General features: G+C 47.1%; 1 protein-coding gene across 5 annotated transcripts in view; it reads right to left on the bottom strand.

Annotated features, from left to right (window-relative positions):
* Nucleotides 1-14,866, bottom strand: part of LOC107273173 — a 22,077-nt gene extending 7,211 nt beyond the window's left edge. For 3 of the 5 annotated variants that reach the window (XM_025090455.1, XM_015751078.2, XM_015751081.2), the window contains exons 1-2: nucleotides 13,657-14,866; nucleotides 12,588-12,801 (exon numbers count right to left, since the gene is read on the bottom strand). In XM_025090455.1, coding sequence (XP_024946223.1) covers nucleotides 12,588-12,621 — 34 coding nt within the window. In that variant the 5' untranslated portion in view covers nucleotides 12,622-12,801; nucleotides 13,657-14,866. Of the gene's footprint in view, nucleotides 1-8,950; nucleotides 9,015-12,587; nucleotides 12,802-12,902; nucleotides 13,637-13,656 lie in introns of those variants that run through there. The other 2 variants (XM_025090454.1, XM_025090453.1) reach the window with 2 other exon arrangements.
* Nucleotides 14,867-14,869: the final 3 nt, after the last annotated feature.

Below are 14,869 nucleotides of genomic sequence, written 5' to 3'. Positions count from 1 at the left end.
CAGATGCCGAAGGCGACGAAACTGCTCAACTTTGTTGGCCCGGGGTTATCGGCGACCTGGTGCCGGGAAAGGACGAAGACATCCGTAGAGTTTAGCTCAGGAGCGAACCTGGGTCAAAGGTCATCAAAACGCTTTTCATCAAAGCTCTCATCTTGTCACGTACCACTGCCATTTGTCGTCGCGACTTACTAAAGGGAACGCCGGAACCTGCCAACGCGACAAAACACTCGGATTATCTGGATAAACGTCAACGAACGCCAAGGGTCGGCGTGGGCGCCGAAAATACTGGAGACGTCGATCGAAGCAGCGAATACGGACCAGGTCGGCGTCGGGAGCCACAAACAAGTGGGATATCGAGTTCGTGCGGGGTGGGTTTCAAGCAAGATTTCATAGCTGCTGATCGAGTCCAGGTCGAGGGGAGTCTGTTGATATACTTTTAAGAGGCAGGTACTGCGTTCGATCCCTCACGGACGCACTCTTAGCCCTCCAAACCCTTCCGGCAGCAATTCGGCTGGCATCGTTCGTCCCAACCACTTGTGGCGGCCGCCAACCCGTCTGCCTGCTATTTCCCACCCCTGATATCACGCGGATCATTCAGACCGACAGACACATTCAACTTTCCTAAAGTTCAAGAGAACCCCCGGGATGATCCCATTACCAGGTTAGAAATGCGACCTCCCCGAAGAGGCTAACCCCCGAGTGTTAGAAATCAATCGAATTTAGTAATAAAACAGCATCGTGACAACCACTCTCCAATCATCGTTGAGAGCACGACGTGGTACCAATAAAATTTCCGTAGGAAGTTAAGGGAGCAAAAGAGAATACTGAAATGGAAAAGAGAGAGAGCTCAGGAATTTAGTTGAAAACTAGAACAAGCGTATCGCGCCGGCTCGGGTCACGCGGGTTCTGACATTATTCCCTGGCTCAGAATCCAATATTATGAAGTACCAGCATCTCTCCCCCTCCATCGCCCCTCACTCTCTCCAGGCATACTATCGATACGTGCCATAGTCAGGAACGCGAGCGGAGTTCCGGCCCTAGTAAACAATTCATTCTCTGATAGACCCCCGCCGGTCCCTCCAGTGACATTGAGTTTAGGGGGATAGCTGGCACGGATATTGGCAACGATATCGTATCGGCAGCTAGCCAGCAATAGACCAGTTGACCAGCAATAGGTTGGAGTTCGTGACAATTTTGGAAACTTCCTAGACTAGGGAAAAATTTCTAGAAGTTGAAAAAATAGTCTCGTCGATTCGACTTCAGAGATATACGGACCCGATAGGCCTGGCAGGTGGTCCTGTGGCAAAATGGGTTATCGTTATGGGTCGCCGCCAAGACACGAGAGTTCTCATTGTGATTCCGAGGGGATGTTCCTGGGATAATAAGAACGTTGAGACGTTAACGACAGATCGGGGTAGAGTGCGCTACTTTGTATGTACGAGGGGGATGGTAGCTTTAATGAAAACTCACGTAGCGCACCAAACGACCCTCTCCTGGTTTTCGCAGCAGGGATGTATCAGGACGTTGCCGAGGACTTTAACGCTGAGGGGACAGGGGGACTGGTATCAATTCGTGATCAGGGGTTGATCTCATTGGTGAAATTGAGGATGATGGCACGGGGTAAAAGGGTGAACGAGAGAGAAGGAGAGGGCAGGGCTTTAAAAGAGGAAAGATAATGGACCTCGGTATGGATATTAAAAAAAATAGTGGAGGAGGGACAGGGGTTAAGGAGAGAACGAGCGTGAGGGTCAAAGGTGAGGTTCCTACTTGTGTAAGTATATTCAGCACTGAACAGGGTTAGCCACTTAAGAGAACCTCTCGAGTCTGAGGTTGCAGGGGTTTGAACTTTTTTTTTCTCTTTTCTTTTCTCCTTTAGCAACGATTGAAGCTCGACTGTAGCCGCGCAACGAGGTAAACCTTAAGCCGGTTGTACGCGGCGTTAGCCATCATCCCTTGTACCAACAGGCTTTAACGTTAATACCCACGACCTTACTCCGTGTCTCGTAGTTGGGTAAACTAATGGATTATTTTATGGCAGCTCGAGGAACTACCGAGGAAGCGATAGATTGGCGGCTGGAGATACGCGGCAGACTGTTGGCCGCCTTGCGGCAATTCTTGAAACTTTTCCAGGCGGCAAACGAGCCTGTAGTACCACGAAGTTGGCGTAACGGGTAAAGTAGAGAAAAAAGGAGGGTAAAAGCAAGCAAATGAAAGTGGACTGAGAGAAGGTAAAGAAAAAGAGAAATACTAAAGAGGAACACGCAGCTCAAATCGGCAATTTACAATAGACTAGTGGAGATTTTTACATTTCGCAGATACCCAAGGAAGTTGGCGGGTTTGGAAGCAGCGATGCGGGGAGACGGGTGAAGTAGCGTGGAAACGTTGGCCCAATCGGCTAGTAAACTTCTCCGTGGCTGGATATACAAGCGGGAGTGCGACAGAGAGATCTATACATAAAGAGAATATATATACATATATATTCTATAGAGGAGGCTTGAAGGTTCACAGGCCCGAGGCTGGCAGAAAATTGAATCCCAAGTATATTCATAGTGAGAGATACGGTCTCTACTCTCCTGAAATTCGTCCCTAGGGAACTGAACGGATCCCAAATCGACGTCGGGGTCTCCCACGGGAATGCATTTCGTTTTGCCAAATGGGAATGAGAATGTTTACGGTAAACGGAAGGGAGCAGAAAAATACAGGAGCAAAGGAAAAAATATTTTCACCACTCGAAAGGATATGGTTGCCGAGTGTAAGTATCCGGGATGGGGCAACGGCCGATTAATTTACGTAATTGCATCGGTGATCCTTTTCAGACCTCTCCCTCTCTCTCTCTCTCTCTCTCTCTCTCTCTCTCTCTATTTACCAGTGCTCTTGGGTCCATGGAAGAGATGACTCGATAGCCTCTTCCGTTACGTGTAATCGAACCCGAGAGCAAGTTCAGTCGATCGTGTGACTTACGAGACCTTTTATAACCTATCTTTTTCTGTTATATTCTCTCTCTCTCTGTATTCACTCATACAAAACATAAATCCTAGTACTTAGCCACTGTCAGGCCTAAATAATAAGAATATATCGAAACCATTCGAAAAATGCCGCGCAACGACTATACGGAAGTGACGTAGGAACGCCGATGGTCGCATTCTGTCGTGATTGTCAAGACGAGGAGGGGGCGGAAGAAAAAAAAATCGCAGCTTGACATAACCGATAAATCCACGTGGGTATACCGAGTAAATGGAGTATGAAATAATTTCGAGGTCGGAAAAGTGCGCCGGGCATAAGGCGTAGGGGGGAGAGGGGAGAGGGCCGGGGGCTCTAGGAAGGGTGAATATAGCCGTCTGGTATATACCAGTACCGGCTGGAGTCGCTCCGCCAAGAAAGGTGATTGATGGAAACGTCGAGAAAGGCAAAGGAGGTTAGGGTAACGGCTCGGCGAGCTAATAATGTCGCTGCTATACAAACGTTTTCGGGGAGCCTTAAGGGAGTGAAAAAGCAGCCCTAATTCTGCCTAGTCTCTCCGTTCCTACCGACTGTCGACCTTGACTGTTTGCCTAGTGACGCAAAGTCGTTAAGACTATAACCCGACCCCTTCTACCCTGGACGACCCGTTTAACCCCCATGACCATAACCATAAGATCAGCCAAACCATCGTAAAACAGGAAAATTGTAGAAACGGTAAAACAGAACCTAAAACGCTACCGTGTTAATTAACACGGGGATCCAAAAGGGCCAAAAAGAAGTCTCACAAAATGAAGTCCAGGCAAGGTTACGTAATAAAGCTAAGTTATGTATGAAATCAAGGTCGTATCCCGGCATTCCACGTCTCCTATAGTTGGTTGCAATCAAATTAAAATGACGGTTGAATAGGATCGTTAGCGAGAGCAGTTCGCAGCGAGACAATTTCTCAGGAAAATTCATTAAATTTATGTACGATGAAAGTTTTGCGAAACGAGAGTAAGGGACGCGAATACCAGAGGCAAACGGGAATCATACATATATCTATATACAAGAGTGCAAGAGCCGCGTGAACGCGTATAAGGTTGGCAACCCCCTCTGTCTAATACCGACCTGACTGTAGGAAGAGTATATATTCGGACCAACGGGCAAGCCCCGAAATAATTCAGAGGGTGCCCACCCCTCCCGGCTACTTCTCTACCTAAGAAAAAAAAAAAAAAGAGAATCTTTTTCGTATCCGGCGAGATTGCGAAATCCCGGAACGAGCTCTGTCCTGTAATTGCCACAAGATAGAATTCCGCGTAGATTTCATTCAGCCCCTAGAGTTTTCCCCTTTAACCTCCCTCGCCCCTGGTAAAACCATTGTTGGCTGTTGTTTTGCTTCGCTGCCGCGAAGAACAAGACTCGAGGATCGTTTAGCGAAGAGGTTCAGTAAATATGAGAGATTCTGCATCCTAGAATCCCATTATACGATATACAATCTCGTTTCCGGGTATCACTTGCGGAAGTTGGCTGAAGTTCTACCAGTGATCGAGAATTTGCATCTTCGCTATCGAATATTTCCCCCTCGGTGGCGTCGCGACGGAATTCACCGAAGATCTACCGACGCGCGAGACTCATTAATCACTTGGTAATTAAATCGTGCTCGAGCGTCAACGGCACTTGCTTAATTGCCAAACACGCCGGGATGTATCCTCCTACCTTGGTATATCCTTCCTATGCTTAGTGTACTATACCTATTTAGTATGCGCTTGTATATATATATATATATAGGATATATTCGTTTACACTCATTTACCCGCATCTACCTAGATGACTCCTCTCTATCAGCTGTATTTCAGGGCGATCCACTCTAGTCGGATCTGAGATATCCGGTAGGGTGGCTGCCTGTCGCCGACTCACGAGAATTGTAAACCCGCCCAGAGAGACGCAGAGGAACAAAATAGAATGACGGCGGTCACTGCTAATAATAGCTTGGCCGAGTCCAGGCCGAAGCGTCCGACCCAAGAGCAAGACGAGAGCGGAAAATGATAATGAAAATGTGGATGAAGAAACGGGGGGTATCGAGGAGGTCGAGGCTGATGAAGCGGTCGTATACGTCCAAGGTGAATAGTTACGATTGCTTCGACTAAGGTCATCGGCAGTCTTTCTAACAATCACGACAATAAATTAGACGGTCTGGTCAGTGTCGGACAGGCTGAACCGGAATCTATAAACATGGTCCGGTCCATGAACAGCGACTGTCCGAGTAATTCCGGATGATCTGGTTTTTTCTTTAAATGTCATCTCCGAGTTTGCCTCTTGTCCCAGCATCCTCGCTTCAGTCTTCTCTGCGACTGATTCTCGTCGCGTCACTTGTCGGTAGCAATACTGATCCGGATGTCAAAGGCGTCGCAGGATGAATTTCCTGAGTTTGACGTCGGATCGATTTGAGAGGCGCTGCTGAAATATGTAGCGTGTAAACACACGCGGTCCCGAGGTCGGTGCGAAAAGTAACGCAGGAACATCTGTTGTCTGTCATAAGAATCCCGCCGAGGTCTTCGCGAAACTCGTTGAGGAATTTGCCAAGCCCCAGGAGTAGCTGACGAAGGTAGCCGGGATACGTTGGTAAACCCAAAGCGATATGGCCGACTGGACCGGCGATGTATGAAAGTGAGGGATGATGCTGGAGAGTGCGAGAGAAAGGGCCGTGTGATTACGAGCGGTTCAGGGGTCTCATTAGTCTCAGGGGTCGGCGAGAGGTTCTAAAAACAATTTGCCCAGGACACTGACAAGAAATGTGTCGAAGTCCGGAGGAAGAAGTTTGGCGATAAATCAGCTACGCGCGGGAGTCAGCTTCCTCCCAGAGTCATCAGCAGGGTCCAGGACTCGTTCCTTCCACTCCCTTATTTTTTTGTCCACCTCTGAACGAAGTGACCTCAGCTCCCGTGATAGATGGTGGCTTGACTCGCTTTATTTCAATCTTCGCTCCGTTCCTTAGAAAATCTGTGAAACCCTCTGTTTACGTGTACTTTGCAGGAACTAGGAGGAGCTCAGTGACTCAGTGGACCAAACAGTGGAGCTATAACGAGTTACGTGTAGAGAGCGCGGGGTACTTCGAATGCTTGGAAAGCTTTAAATGTCCACCAGACGTCGCCACCGTTCGCATCGCTTCTCCGTGTACCGGAGACAAATTTAGCCGTGATCTCAGATTACAAATTTCCACCCCTAGGAACTCGATCTCCTCTCGCCGAGGTTGAGGTAGTTCATCAAGAGGAATACGAGTAGTCCCTAATTTCTCAAAGTTTATCCCAAGAGTTAAAGATCTCATCCCTCCAGCATCCCGGCGTATAATCTTTGAATTGAACAAAGACGTCCGCGAGGGCTGCTCTCAAGCGAGAAAACACGCACTTGACCTTCTCCCAGGGCAAGATTCTATTCTAGCGTTTATTTTAGATCGCAGCATCCCAAACCTAACCTAACTCCGGCTTAGCCTCTACACATCCCGACCCCTCAGAACTTAACTCCGCATGGCTACTGCCGTCAGTCGTACCGTCCAGCCATCCCAATACCGCGTCTCTATATTCTAACGTCTTTATCAGCCGTATCAAATAATTACGTTTACATTGGATTCCTTACACTGGCGCACGTGAATCCAGTCGAACGAGTCGACAGAGTACAATGTCATGGCGCGCTGAGCTAGAGTGCCGGAGTACTGCGACAAAGTTTACTTTTACAGGGAAACAAGGGTACCGCCGGGTAATTAGCGGTTCACACTTGACCCACTAACGCGCTAGTGTACTGAAAACATGACGCCGTGAATATAGACGATTTTACACGTGTACCCAGAGATACCCAGAATACCTACGTATCCGGACACAGTGTCTACACGTATGCGACCTACATGGGTAACATATGCTGGGGTTACAAAGTGATACTAATGCCGGCTCTTAGACTAGGAATTACAATTAGACACGAGAATTCAAGCTCTACGGGCTCATCTCCCACATGGTCGATATCAAGGTAATTTAATGACAGAAATGTGCCTGTCAATGCGCAATCGATACTAACGAGCGTTTTTTCCCGGATTTATAGTTTTTCTTTCACGGGACAGATAGGTACCCCAGGACGACTGAGGTTATCTAACCAAGGTGTCGCAAGGTTCCGATCATCCTCTAGCTTCTTTATAGCCACTGATAAAATGCCGCATCGACTTTTGCCTAATCCCTTATCGCTTACTGATAAGAGCACGCTATGCGTATGTACATATAATATCCTGAGATCCACTTTGGTGCGGATACATAAAGTCTCCCTCGTCTTCTCCTCCTGTTTGACGTCTCTTAAGATACTGCACACTCGACTCCAAGCTTTTCTTCATTGTTCCACCAAGTGCCAGGAAGTGTCGGACCAGGATCTTAAGCCGCAGTTAAGCTCTCGCTAATCCACAGCTTTGTCCTTCCTCGTGGTACTTGGATCCTCAGGGCGGTAACTCCGCCATCTGGTATCGTCCAACGTATTTTCACAACCAGGAGAATCACGTGCTCTGGCGTAATCGCTGGATGCGGAATGTGCTGTCAGTGGCAGTATACAGGGTGCGTCAGCGATTCTTACAAAGATTCAAATGCAATTGAAAGACGTCGCCATTGTGGTCGCCCGTTGCCGACGTTGTTGACTTGGCTTGCGGCCAGGAGTCGCGACTCCCCTTAGCATTCGAGAAATTCCATCCTGACTCCGAGCAGCGTTACCCGGAAGTGACGAAGAGATTCGGAAAAGGAGCGCCCAGCCAAGCTTTACGTACGACCGGGTGAAATTATAATGACGTAGACTCGTGTCACGGAGGTCGACAGAATTTAGTGACGAAAAAAAATTTCGCAAATAAACTAACCAATCGGAATCCGCGTAACTCGCTGACGGGAAATACGATTGAACGTCACGTCTAGCGACAGCCGAGTATCGGTGATATTGAACTTTTTAACAAAAATGAAAAAAAAAAGCCGATTAACAAATTCCGGACGTTTTCGCTTTGATTGCTAATTACATTACGCTAGATTAATTAACCTTAAATTTTTCGCCGGAACAAAACTTTAACCAAGTATCGCCCGTCGTTCCTGACAGTCGCGTCGCTTAAGACACCCGCGTTATCGAACGACGCGTCGGCTACGTCTCCCCGGTTGAGAGTGTACATTGTCGTTATTGTGGCGAACGGATTTTATAATGAGATACCACGTAAACTAGGACATCTAATTATACTCGAGAGTCTTCCAGAGGCAAAGTGCCCTTCGACCTCCCTTCCCTCCCCTGCTTCCAGGCATCTCACCCTTACACTACGCGGTCTCAGTCAAATAACACGTAATTTTTCAAAACAAACTTGACATTATTCAAACAACCATATAGTCTAACCGCGAGATAACAATGCGGTGGGTACGTGGGTCCCAATCTAAACCATAATCCATAACTTGATATGTATCCGGTAACCAATAAATTCCGTATAATTCGGTGATACCAGGACCCCTAGCAGGTCTGAGAGTGACTAATAACTATAACATCCAGCATCTACCCGCCCTGGAATTTTAGTCACCAGCGACCCCATTGCGAGTTGGCAAGCGGTTTACGGGCAAAGGAAATAGTATCCATCTACTCCGTGAAAGTAGTTGCGATAACGTGGCAATTCGTGACACAAGCGGTTATCTGGTATCGTCAACGAGATTCGTGTTCTCGTTATCGAAATATTCTTTCTTTCCCCAGAGGAAGCTACGATAAATCGCAGATAGGCCGTGTAGTAAGTAGCTAAGTTGTTTGCGGATTGGCAAGTGGATAGCCTGCTACCGAGCGGAAGTTAGCCATTAGTAGGATACGCAGGGTGCACATCATGGTGGACTGATCTTGCTTTTCCATAACGACACTCGCAGTTGGGCCAGGATGAGATCAGTAGGAATGTCTGTTCCAGGGACAAGGGATGTCACAACCAGAATAATCTTGAGAGTGCGCTGGAAAACGGTGCAGTGGGTTGTTTTACCCAGAATGCCGTGCATCTGAGACTGGATTCAGGAACGTCGAGGAGTCTGAAGTTGGCTGAGAGTCTGAAGAGGAATAGCAATATTAAAATTTTAAGTGTGACGTAAAGTGTAATGAGGGACAGAGAGGGGATACATAAGAGAGGATGAGCAATTGGATAAGGATAATGGCGAATCCGTAATACTTGATGCTAACGTTTGAGGTTATGGTTATGGTTATTGTTATGCCAAGCAACATCTACCGCTGCTTCAGACCCACTTCCGCTTCCTGCTGCTATATTTCTGTGTGCTGTTATCTTGTCCATCTACGTGATGGCTGTTTTACCTCGGCAAGCAGAGGCATAGTAAAAGGGAGAGAGAGAGAGAGAGAGAGAGAGAGACAGTGACACTGTTATTCAGAAGGTACTCATTATCAAAGAGGCAAAGGTTATCGATCAGCCACTCGCAAAGCCCTTCACTCCTTTTCTAGCCACTTGAATCGTATAAAGATTCCAACGAGGTGAATATAAAACGTCCAATTAATTCGTTAAAGAATGAATCCGAGGAGCCTGTGCAAACTCAATAAGAATGGTATACGAGGTTATGAATTCGCTTCGGTGCAACAAAGCGGACTGAGAATGACGACGGACGTGGCAGCAGCCAGCCCTACAGATGGTAAAGAAGAAACGAGGAATTGTAAGACAGTTAATAGGACGAGCTCAGGGGATGCAAATTAAATGTAGCTCGTTAAAAAGATATAACCGGTGGGCGAATTGAATCTGCGTTGGGAATTAGATAAGGGAGGGACATCGGTTAACTCGAGTAAGCGTCAGGGGAGGTTAGAGAAGTGGGACTTAGAGGTGAGAAAGATAATCGAGAGTGAAAGAGGTAAACGAGAAGAACCAGATACAGGTGAGTTCTTAGGCATAGTACAAATGGCTAAAAAATTTACTACCCTTGGTTCAAGGGTCGCACGCTTTATTGAAATTTTTACCCGCTCGATCGATATTTTCCTATTTTATTATTTCATCCGTTATGGACGTAGGGGTGGGTTCCCGGGTGGCGCCACTGACCTCCGAAGGCTGACGAGCTTCGCGAGGGTTCTGGATGACGAGAGGGAGAAAGTTAGGAAGAAAAGGGATACAATCCTGCCGCCAAGATACAAGAGGTTGTATTTTTAACGTAGCCTATCTATACCCGGAGACGAGCCACTAAACAAAGTACAGGGTTGATTTAAAAGCCTCAGTGGTGCTCATTCCGTGACGTAATCCCGAACCCCTGTCGAATTACGACACCTCGCGTCGAGGATTTCGCCAAGGAGCTCGGGGTGGTCGGAATGGAGCGACTCAAGAAAGGTTAGAAGGTAAGAAGGTAAAAATACATAGCTGCCTGTTCGTAAGGGACGAGGGGTGGGACTCAAGCTTGGCCAGGGGTTTGGAAAGGTGCGCACGAGCGTGACCTCGTAAATTATTCAAGCCCCATCAATTCACTTGAAAAGCTGTCGAGTTCTTCGGTGGTTTTGCGCCGGCGGACGGGAACACCGGATTCTAAGTTTGCATGTAAAATGCCCAATTGACCATCTTCGCGGTCCTGCCCTAAGACGTTGATCGAGCTGAACAGTCAACTGAACACGTCTACGTCATAAGCAACCAGACACAGTTGGCTACTCTAGAGAAACCAGAGCTGTTTGAATAGTCGATATAGAAATGGGGGGAGGGAGAGAGACAAGGTATTTTTCAAGTGGCAGCAGAATAAAATGCTTGAACGAAGGTCGTAACCTACATGCGAGATAGAATGCTAAATCACTAGGAGGCAGAGAATGGAGATCCTCGTTAAACCGCGTCTCCATCCCCGGTGGCCATTTCTAACCACCGGGGGCCGATAACAGGGCCCTGAGGTGGCTTTAAGCTCCTAAGATCCCCTATTCACGTTCTCTCACCTAGCCCTATAGCTAGAGCACCGTGAAATACCAGGAGGCTACAGTATTGCTCGTCGAGATGAAAACGACCACCTGGAGACGCTCTCTGTATCCTGGGCAAGACGGGGGTATATATACGTATGGTATACAGAAGGTAGGACCTGGGTTTCAGCTGACAGGCAACCTGAAAAACGAGTCAGGATCGCTTTGCTCCATTTGCGAAGTGTCCACGAGCAACAGGCTACACGATTCCGCACTCGTCGACGCTCGCGGGCGTCGCGACGCTACGTGATGTAATAAGAGACCCACCACTGCCAACGTAAACTCGATCTACCGGTCTTCCTGGGTTTTTCCAATTTTTCAGGAAATATTCCTCGAGTGTCAGGAAACAGGATGTCCCTGATAGAGGAGTAAGAGCATTCTCGATTCCCGCTATCCTCCAAGCATCTTTTGGGAAGAGTCAAGGGTGAACAAAGTAGTGAGCCCTGGATAAGAAGAAGAAGAGGTTATGGCGTTACAAAGGATTTTGTAAACAAGTATTCTACCTCCAGATGCTTTTAAGAGCAAATATCGTACACAACATCCCACTTGAATCTTTTTGAAAATTTATTAGCTCCCATCCTAAGGCTAGCTACTCGAGTATCTACCATCGACCCAAGAATGCTATAGTAAGAGTAAAAGAATAATGAGGATTAAATTTAATGAAAGATGCTGGGTAGCTAGACTGTCTCAACCTGATACCTGATGAACCAAGAAAGAAGTAAACCTTCATAAGACGTAGTTGAACGTCCGGACTGACTATGCACCAGGTATTATCACTCATTGTTCTTCTAGTGGCCAAAGTAGACCGAGTCCTCTTGGTACAGCCAAAAGACTTCATCTTGGCCCCAAAACACAGAAAGGCTATTCTGATTTAAGATTTTGACATTCCAAAAAAGTCCTACGTTCCTATGAGAATCACAGGGTCTACGACTAGGACGCCTCAATGGATAAATGCCTGGTTGACCTACGTCGAGATTCCGAAATTTTCCAAGAACGACAAATGACGCCAAAATCATATCACGAGTCTGTGTAAACGTAGGACGAAAATAGCGATTTCAACAGGCGGTACCGAGTGACGAATTTTTCATCGCAGCATGAATCGGCTAGAAATATAGATTGACTTCCTCTCTGTCTAATAAAGTCACAGACGTGTGTTCCATATGCTTCCTATGTATCCTGAACCGACATACCCCTGCCACCTTCTTCATCTGACGTAAGTCGCGGCCGTGGGTGTAGCCTTTTTATATCGGACTATCGTCCCCCATCAGATTATCGGTGAAAAGCCAATGGCCATGGTATTAAAGCAGACTAATAGCAGCATCCAGGAATACGTTTCAATCTTGCGACGAGGGACGCAGAAGCTTTCAGAACGTTCGGTACTAAACGCAGTGTGGCGCAACTCCAGGGGGTAGCTGGCCACCCACCACTGTTAACCACTAAGCACCACCATCCTCCACCAGCAGACTTCACCGGCATTCTCTCCGTTCTCATTACCGGAGCCAGGTACTTGAATAGAGTCAGAAGATTGCCGATATTACGTAGACTCGCTAGAGCATCTTCTTCGTGAAAAACGAAAAGAGGCGACTGGTACTAAAGGGAATGAGAAGGTAGAGAATGAACCGTGTGAAAAAATATAAAAGTAAAAAGATATCAAGTAAAAGTAGAAACTGACAGGACTTGCCCACGTGGATGATCGTTACCTCGTTGCATCAAGGAGGCGACGGTGCTTGGCATCGCGATGAGCGTCGAGGACTCCTCTTCTCAATGGCAGTGTCGAACAGCTGATGGACGATCGTCGTCTCCGTCGTCAGATCGTTGACGCGGCGTTAACCCAGTGGTCATCTCCGAAGCAAGGATCCTCCTTCGTCCTCGTTCATCCTCCAACCGATCAACTGACTCCTTCCGGTCCAGATACTGTTACAAAGAAAACAGATGATTGGTCATTTGGAATAGATCATTATCAGTAGATACGTATGACGCGCATGACGTGGGTTATCTCAATTATCAATACTAACGTCCTGATGGTAACGATGGTAACGGGGCTCTAGGGTTACTTCCAGCGATGACAACATTTTGCTAGCAACTATAATAAGCGCGGATCGATGCTCATTACAGTCATCAAGTGGTTAGCTACAGCGGAACGTTACTCGCGCACTGTTCGTATCTTCGCAAAGTGATTAAAACGTGTACCGATCCATTGTACCTTTTAATTGTGTTTATATTTCCCCATTATTAGTCCCAATATTTACCCTAACGATACCTTGACCCCTTGTACCAATCAGGTAGCGGTAGAACAAATATCTACTATGTACTTCATGGCAAAGTAATGGAGACTGATTGATAGTAGGAATGACCAGGATTTGAGTATATACTATATCTATATAAAAAGTGACATCACGAGGAGAGTGATTTACCAGACTGTACCGAGCAGCACGTGTACTGGGGTAAGGTACCGTACAACCCCATAGAAAGCAAGGGATGCGTGAGCATTTTTTTTTTTTAGAAAATTTAATATTGAAAGATGAAGCTTTCACTAGGTAGTTCTGAATACCCTAGACACCCCGGAGGTTCGGTAGACTTGGTAAAAGAGTAAGACCCTGGAGAAATTCTGCGCTACGCATTCATTGCTGTTCGAGTAATCGTATTAAAGATTGGATGATCCAGAGAGGAGCAGGATCTGTTGCATATTTAACGTCGGTACGAGCCGACCTCGTCCCCGTGGTCTCCTGAGGTTTCCTCGTGTATGATTAACGAGAGACAGTGACGTACCTTCCTCCTTCACTGGGGATCAGTGGAGGCAGGCTCCTGGTAGTTCTGCATCCCGTCGCGTGACTCTCTTGGTTATTAACTGTTCCTCGTGATCCACGTACCACTCTTCAGGACTTCTCTACCACCTGACCGTACGTTAGAGCGTCGTTGATCCGGGTAAAAACGACGTCTGTCCCTTGGGCGTCTCTCGGAAGGAGTTTCCAGCCAAAAACATAGCAAATACGTAGCCGTTCGAATAGATGTCACTGCAATCGATTGATCGACGTCGTATGTCTTGATCACTGAGCACGCACTTTTCCCACTTGCTCCATAGGTGGTACGACTAAGGACACTGTTACAGCTCGTCACCAGTAACAAGTCTTCTTCGATCATTCCGCGTTGGACTTGCGATTAACAAAAGATATTCACGTATCCGTAAAACTGAACGTATCGCAGGTACGTTATCAGCTTCTTCCTTCGGCTGGGCCAGGAGCAACTTCATCTGCGCCTGTTCGACCGTACCTGGACACGCGACCGCGTCCTTGCCAATTAGCATAGAATGATCCAAAATGGTGGTTAGCTAGCCGCCATTTTTAGGCGCGTAGGACTCCTTCCAGGATGATCTTGCTGCATTACTCTAGCACCTGTCCATAGAGTAATTCATTAATTACAATCTTCCCGTACACACGTCAGCTGAACAAGGTCGGCTCTATGACACTATATCTATGCGTGCTTCAATTTACGTGACAATAAGGTCACGAACGAGAACAAAAGACGATCTCGCGGATTCGCGCGAGCAAGACGTAATCAAAGGAATTAAAACTGAGTTAACAAGATTCTCATAGTCAAAGGTTCACCCGCTTCACATCGCGACCTTACACTCTTATTGTTAGCCGACCTGGATAATCCTTGGTCCCGTATGACCGTCAATTTATATCGGCCCGCAAGAGCCCGGAGCACCTATGGGCTTTCGATTTAGGAATTAGCCTCTCATCGACAGACGACTGCCTATTGGCCGCGCACTAGGTAGCCATTCATTGCTAATATCCTCTAGCAATCAGGTACGCGTAGCAGTACACGAAAAGCCCGGCGCGATGCCTTTACAAGAGTAAGTGAGAGAAGAAAAGTAATGCGGAGACGAATGAAAGAATTTGAACTGAAGAAGAAGAAAGATATTCGGATGGAGTTAGAGTAGGAGAGAGTGAAAGACAGAGAGAGGTAGTACTTAATGTAT

The sequence above is a fragment of the Cephus cinctus genome, unplaced genomic scaffold (assembly GCF_000341935.2).
Source record: "Cephus cinctus unplaced genomic scaffold, Ccin1 Ccin1_scaffold1465, whole genome shotgun sequence".
NCBI lineage: Eukaryota > Metazoa > Arthropoda > Insecta > Hymenoptera > Cephidae > Cephus > Cephus cinctus.
Note: the sequence above shows the minus strand (reverse complement) of the source record. Positions and strands in the feature narration are given on the sequence as shown.